The 6,690-nt window shown below is 47.2% G+C and overlaps 4 protein-coding genes across 4 annotated transcripts, besides 8 other annotated features; all 4 read left to right on the forward strand.

Annotated features, from left to right (window-relative positions):
• Nucleotides 1-6,690: part of a sequence feature (heterozygous, non-Esmeraldo-like haplotype) that runs on past the window's edge.
• Nucleotides 23-61: a sequence feature (T-rich).
• Nucleotides 160-1,182, forward strand: Tc00.1047053506297.320 (uncharacterized protein; the record flags this gene model as incomplete). Its single annotated transcript, XM_815123.1, has 1 exon — nucleotides 160-1,182. The coding sequence occupies one exon, from the start codon at nucleotides 160-162 to the stop codon at nucleotides 1,180-1,182; it is 1,023 nt and encodes a 340-aa protein (XP_820216.1).
• Nucleotides 1,267-1,294: a sequence feature (AT_rich).
• On the forward strand, nucleotides 1,510-1,902 carry Tc00.1047053506297.330 (40S ribosomal protein S15a, putative; the record flags this gene model as incomplete). Its single annotated transcript, XM_815124.1, has 1 exon — nucleotides 1,510-1,902. One exon carries the CDS (start codon nucleotides 1,510-1,512, stop codon nucleotides 1,900-1,902), a length of 393 nt encoding a protein of 130 aa, XP_820217.1.
• Tc00.1047053506297.340 (hypothetical protein, conserved) lies at nucleotides 2,299-3,885 on the forward strand (the record flags this gene model as incomplete). The annotated part of the gene is made up of 1 exon (XM_815125.1): nucleotides 2,299-3,885. The coding sequence occupies one exon, from the start codon at nucleotides 2,299-2,301 to the stop codon at nucleotides 3,883-3,885; it is 1,587 nt and encodes a 528-aa protein (XP_820218.1).
• Nucleotides 3,919-4,002: a sequence feature (T-rich).
• Nucleotides 4,515-4,535: a microsatellite.
• Tc00.1047053506297.350 (S-phase kinase-associated protein, putative) lies at nucleotides 4,534-5,082 on the forward strand (the record flags this gene model as incomplete). The annotated part of the gene is made up of 1 exon (XM_815126.1): nucleotides 4,534-5,082. One exon carries the CDS (start codon nucleotides 4,534-4,536, stop codon nucleotides 5,080-5,082), a length of 549 nt encoding a protein of 182 aa, XP_820219.1.
• Nucleotides 5,497-5,526: a sequence feature (AT_rich).
• Nucleotides 5,780-5,836: a sequence feature (GA-rich).
• Nucleotides 6,096-6,131: a microsatellite.

A 6,690-nucleotide genomic window follows, 5' to 3' on the forward strand; every position in this document is an offset into this window, starting at 1 on the left:
GGCCGATGCCGTTTTTCCTCTTTTTTTATTTCAATTCTTTTTTTATTTTTATTTTTTTTTTCTCTGCGTTTATACTTCCATGGCGCGACTCCGCTGTTTTTGTTGTGGGGACTTGTGGAATTTCGTTCTTTGTTGTGTTTTTGGTGAGGAACGCGTGGGATGGCCGGTCGTCGACGCCGACGTGATGACTTTGATGGGGGGACGCCGTTGCGGGAGCGGGCTGCGCATTTGAGGTCACGGACGGGTCATGACGCCGAATTTGCGGTGGGGCGTCTTTTGCATCCATTTAGGGCGGAATTTAACGATCACTTCGAAACTTCACTGGAGGCTCTCCGCGACATCGCCGTTGTTGTCGACCAGCTGCTGCTGCTGCTGCGACCATCAGCTCCAGAGAACTTCGTCGTGTACGATCCCTACTACTGCGCCGGCACCGTTGTGCGGTACTGGAACACACTGGGGGTGCAACGCGTCATACACGCGAATCGTGACTTTTACAAAGACATTGCGGAGGGGGATGATCCGGATGATTACGACATGCTCGTCACGAACCCCCCGTTCAGCGGCGATCACATTGAACGACTGTTTAACTATTTGGTGGCAAGGAAGAAACCCTTTGCCTTTTTGGTGCCCGACTACACAGCCACGAAGGATTGGTACAGGACCGCAGTGAGGCGGCATTTCACACCTGTGCCGTCCTCTGGCAAAGGCGATATAAACGCGTCGCGGCACACACGACCGAAGCTTCCTGCCGCATTACTGCAACCACCGCCCTTTCTCAAGATGGAGCAAACAGCAAGTGCGGAGATTGCACTTGATGACACCAAAAACAAGAAGCAGAAGGAGGACAATAAGTGTGACAATGAGGAAACAATTCCCATAGGAACAGAGCCGTTTTATTTAGTTCCTCGCGGCCGGTACGATTTTAGTCATCCGAAAGGTGTGGGAAAAGACCACTCGCACTTTCGCACCATGTGGTTTGTATGGACAGGGCGGCACACCACAGAGGTGTTACGTGGTACAAAGGTGGAATTTGCCCGGAGGCATCGTGAGGACTCGACTCAACGGCAGGTGTCACCGGATGTCGTGCACGGGCTTGACGCACTGGCGGAGGGCCATTACGTGCAGTCGGGATTGCGGCTAAATCCTCAGCGGCGGGCGAAGCAGCGAAATGGCCGTAGATGAGAAACATTTTCCGTGTATGGGAGGGAGTGGGGAGCAGTGGTGGTGACTGGAGGAGGACCATTGGGAATATGATTTGTCTTCATCTTTTTTTTTTCTATATATATATATTTTTGGTATTGAAACAACAACAAAAAGGCGCTCTTCTTTTTGTTCATGGGAGAAACGCCTTTTTCTATTTTCTTATTCTGTTACTTTTTTGCGCCGGGGACTTTCTGGTATCTTTTTGCTCCTCCTCTCCCCCTCTCTCTATTTTCTTCCGTTTTCTTTTTACGCTCGAACTCCATGTTGCCAACGGCCAGCCAAGGAACAAAGCCTGCCAAAGAGAAAATGACGATGATGAGCGTGTTGGCCAACGCGCTTCGCTGTATTGCGAGCGCGGAGCGCCGTGGCAAGCGTCAGGTTCTTATTCGCCCATCCTCCAAGGTCGTCGTGAAGTTTTTGCAGGTGATGCAGAAGCACGGTTACATTGGCGAGTTTGAGATTATCGACGATCACCGCGCGGGTAAAATTGTGGTGAATCTCAACGGCCGCCTCAACAAGTGCGGCGCCATCTGCCCCCGCTTTGACTGCACCACCCCTGACTTCGAAAAGTGGGTGAAGAACATTCTTCCCAGCCGTCAGTTTGGCTTTGTGGTGCTCACGACTTCCCTTGGCATCATGGATCACGAGGAAGCCCGTGCCCGCAACACTGGTGGAAAGGTTCTCGGTTTCTTCTATTAAACGCTGTGTTTCTTGGCTTGTACTTCCTTTTTTTTGTTTGATTTCTTTTTTTTTTCATTTTTCTGTCTGACTGCAGTTTCCACTTTTGTGGTGCAGAAAAAAATTTTATTTTTCTTTCCACTAGAGTGGACTCCGTGTCAAATTGCACCTCCCCCACCCACCCCAGTTCTCTTTCTGTGCTCCTTAAAGGAGACATGCCATTGGTACCGGAAATTCTGCTGCTGTTACAGCTTCCCCTCTTCTTTTTTTTTTTTTTTTTGTGTGTGTGTGTGTGTTTGTGTTATTGATTTGCTTCGGTGGTAGTGAGAGAGGGAGGCAACAAGGTGGATTGCGTAGGTGGGCGTAAGTAATAGACGTACACGTCGAAACTGGAAATAGTTTTTTTTTTTCTTGCGAATGGCGAGCGAACAGACGCCACACACCGATGGCGAGAACTCTTCGGCGGGGAAAATTAGAGGACTTGACATGACATGGGCTTTGAATCCCAATCTTACATACGCAGCAGGCGTATGTGTTGCCATTGCCTGCATCATCTCATTTGCTGACCTACGTGATCACCTGGCTCGGTTTGATTATCCTCAGCTGCAGGTTTTGGTGCTTCGCATCATTGCTATGATTCCCATCTATGGTCTTTTCTCTTTGTTGTCTTTGGTGCTTCTGGATATGCGCTTCTTTCTTGAAACAATTCGTGACACATACGAGAGTTTTGTGCTTTACATGTTTTTTATATTATTGCTGAAATACTGCGGCGGTGAGGGCCAACTACTGCGGTCTTTAAAGGCAAAGCGTTACAAGGGGGTTCACTTGTTTCCTTTTTGTTGGTTGCCTACATATCCATTAGATACGGCATTTTATCTTCGATGCAAGCGCTGGGTGTTGCAATGTGCTCTAATCAAACCATTGTGCTCCTTTCTCGCGATGCTTTTGAATCCACTGGGAGTTTACGTTGTGGGCAAGTTTACCTTGAACAACGCCTACACCTACCTTTCCATTATCATGAACTTTAGTCTTACGGTTTCGCTTTATTATCTGGTTTTATTTGAGGTGGAACTTGAGAAGGAGCTGCACTATGCAAAGCCCTTTCTTAAGTTTTTATGTATTAAGACAATCATCTTTTTTAGCTTTTGGCAGAGCGTGATGGTAAATATGTTGCTGAAAGTGCAATTGCTTTACACAGGTGAGACTGAGCACGAGCGGGAAAATGTCAGTGCAGCCATTGAGGATCTGCTCATGTGTTTTGAGACGCTACCTGTCGCTTTGTTGCACCGCGCTGCCTTTGGCCGCAGTAAACTTGATGAGGAAATGGCTGCAGTTCCTATGTACATGAAGGACGAGAATAATAACAACATTCGAAGCAACATTGATACCGCCCTAAGCATTAATGATGTGATTGAAGACACCATCGCCACAATCTTTTATCGACGTGGAAAGCTTGTTGATCAAGAGAACACGGAGGACGATTACGCCAATGAGAATGAGCGGGGAAATGGCTCGAAAAAGCGAGGTGGAGGCGCAGCAGCCGTGCCTGAAGCGGATGATGGGTTTGTTGAGGCGGTGGTGGCATATGGCCGTGACCCAACGCTTGAGGAACTGGTGCACCACGCCATTGCCTCAGACTACGGTGTGCGGGCGGACGGCTTACTGCATTATGATGATGACAGTGACAGAGAGGAGCGAAACCGTGACATGAACTTTGCCGACACGGATGTCATCATGCGCCGCACGCGGTACGAGGAGGCCAGCGAGGCTGTGAAGGTGGATACCGATTTGTTGCAGAGCCACCAGCTACAACTGCAAACAAATACACCACAAATTTATTGTGTCGTGTGTGGACGCTTTGATCGCGAGATGGTCCGTCGCAAGAATGGATATAAGTGCAAGGAATGTATTGGCGTGAAGAGTAAGGTCCTGCTGCGCACCTACCAACAAGAAGTTTTGGAGCAGACGGCGAGTGCTTCTCATGGGGTTGTGCCGGACGCTTAAAAAGAGCAGTGCCATTTCTTTCTACTTAGAAAATTGTTGTTGTTGTTGTTTTACTTTTTTTCGCTTTCAATTTTTTTTTTCTTTTGTTTGTGTTTTTTTTATATCTGCGTTTTTTTTGGATGTGTCGCTGTTTTCTGGCGATGATTAGTTGCTGTGCACTTGAGGGAACCGCTTATCGGTGGTGATGCTGCGCGACGGCTTGTTTCATTTCGTTTAATATTTGAGTTTTTTTTTTTTTTCTTCTGCCGCGGTTGTGTTGATTCATGAGGGAAGTAATTATTCTGCTGGAGTTGTTTAGGGGTGACGACCATCCATGCGCGAATGTTAATTACGTCCGTGCAGTTTTTTTTCCCTCTCTCTCTCTCTCTCACGGTATGGATGGATGAAAATACTTGCGTCGTATACACGGAGGTACTGCGGTGGTATTCCAAAGGACTCACTTCTTTATTTCTTGTACCTTTTTTTTATTTTTTATTGTTGTTGTTGTTGCTCGTTGGAACGTAACGCAGTAGCTTACGGGAAGCCGAGCTACCTAAGGAATATATAACGCCGATCGCAAGGGGAGGTCCGGGGGGGCGAAGGATAAAATAAGGCGGGAAACGCTCTTGCAGGCGTGAGGAATTCCAAATAATAAAAATAAAAATAAAAATGCCAGAGGAATTCGATTCGCAGGAAGTAGACTTCACCAAGTATTGTGTGCTGCAAAGTAATGATCAGCCGCCGGTAGAGTTTAAGGTCCTTCGGGAGGCGGCGATGATGTCTGGTCTGCTAAAGGACATGCTTGACGATCAAGGGGACATGGAGCCGATCATTCCCATACCAAATGTCTCTGGACGCACACTGCGACTGGTGGTGGAATACATGGAGCATCACTATCAGAACCGCGCCGAGCCCATCGAGAAACCGCTCAAGTCAAAGATTGACACCATTATTTCTCCATGGGATCGTGACTTCCTGTACACGCACCTTGTCAAGGACCATGACGAGAAGCAACATGAGGTGCTTATTGACGTCATCATGGCGGCGAACTTCCTTAATGTAAAGGACCTGCTAGATCTTACGTGTGCATGCGTCGCCAGCATGATTCGCGGAAAGACGGCGGAGCAGATCCGCGCCCTGTTTAACATTGAGAGCGATTTCACCCCTGAGGAAGAGGAGAAGATCCGTGAAGAAAACAGGTGGTGTGAAGAGGTGTAATAGGAAAAAAAATAATTTAGATATTCTAAGAAAGCTCGGGGAAAAAAAAAAAAGAGACACGTATTTGCCTGGGCTTCTGTGTAACAACAAAAACAAGAAAAAAACGCCTTTTTTTCTTTTCTTTTAAATTGTTTGTTTTGACCGCAGTCAAGTTCGGTACGCACGGCGATGCATCTTCTGCGCCCCACTCGGCTCTATGGGAATGAGGGAATTTAGTAGTGAGGCACCTCCGTGCGTGGTGGGCAGTAAACGAAGAAGAAAAAAAAACGGAAGGAGGAAAATGCATGCACGACTGTGACTGGCGGCGAGGTGCTAGGGGGGAGAAAAGTAAATGATGCGATAAATAATCCCGGAGAAAAACAATAAAAAGAGACAAATTTGGTGAAAACCGAGGATAGGGGACGTGAAAAGGAGAAAAAAAAGTTAAAATTAAAAATATATTATGAGGAGGACTGAAAACAGAAAAAAAAAACAACACACACAGGTAGTGGAGTCCTTTAGTCAGTCCCTCACAAGACTGACCAAAGGAGGGAAAAAAATAAATAAATGGGGGGCTGATGTGTAAGTGAAGAAAAGAAAATAAAGGGGTGGGGGAAGACAGTTTCTTTTTTTTTTTTTTTTTGTTTCCCAGACGACGGAGTCCTGAGGGGAGGAGAAGAGAAAAGAATTGGAAAAAAAAAAATGGCTCCGCTGCGCTGGGGGAGGTAGGATGAGAGCGAAGAGGAGAAGGAAGAAGAGGAGGAGGAGGAGGAGGGCGAATATCACTTTTTTTGCACTCATCCACGTTTGCGGGGACACGGCGACGAGGACGCTCTGCGCCTCGATTGTGACGGAGAAAAAAAATAGGACTGAAGGGCGGAAAAGGGGCTCCGCGGAGGGGGAGAGCCAAAAATAAAGTGTTCAAGTCACAGCAAATGGCTGAGTCGCAGCGGGAGGAGGCACCGCCCCCCGCCGTAGGCGAAGGTAAGTGAATGCTGCCACCTCTTTTCTCGTCGGCATGCATGCGTGAGGGTGACAGAAAAACAGGCACGCAGACAGACAGACAGACACACGCACACACAACAGCAGGAGCAGGAAAAGGATGATTGGGCGGAAGGATGTTGAGTGGAAATCCACGGGAATTATTGATTGTCGTAGAGCGAAACATTCTGTGCGACTCAGCTTGAAAAGAGAGCTCACAAACAGAAACACTGCGAGGGGCAGAAAGAAGGAGGAAAAAAAAAAATGGAAGAAAGGAGGCGTACCAAATAAGCAGCGACGGGAAGACAGGAAAAAAAAATCTGTAGGAAAGGCAAACGGAAATGCAAGAAAAATCGAGAAATGGGCTCATGGAGTGGCAGGCGAACTGTAGCACGAACATGGCGTTGAAATGTGCACACATTGTGGGGGCAGTTGGCTTGTTAACCCTTTTTAATCCTTTTTTTATTTGTCATTCTTGCTCTCCTGTTGATTCCTCATCTCACATGGACAAGAGTGTACCGTATGCATTATCTCTATATGACACACACGGACTTCGTCGATAGAATTTTATGCATAAATTTATTTCTGTGCGTTTTGTGCGTGATATTTTCTTGTTTCTTTTTGCCGCAACAGCGGTATCTTCTTTGG

This window comes from Trypanosoma cruzi, genomic scaffold (assembly GCF_000209065.1).
Source record: "Trypanosoma cruzi strain CL Brener 1047053516415 genomic scaffold, whole genome shotgun sequence".
NCBI lineage: Eukaryota > Euglenozoa > Kinetoplastea > Trypanosomatida > Trypanosomatidae > Trypanosoma > Trypanosoma cruzi.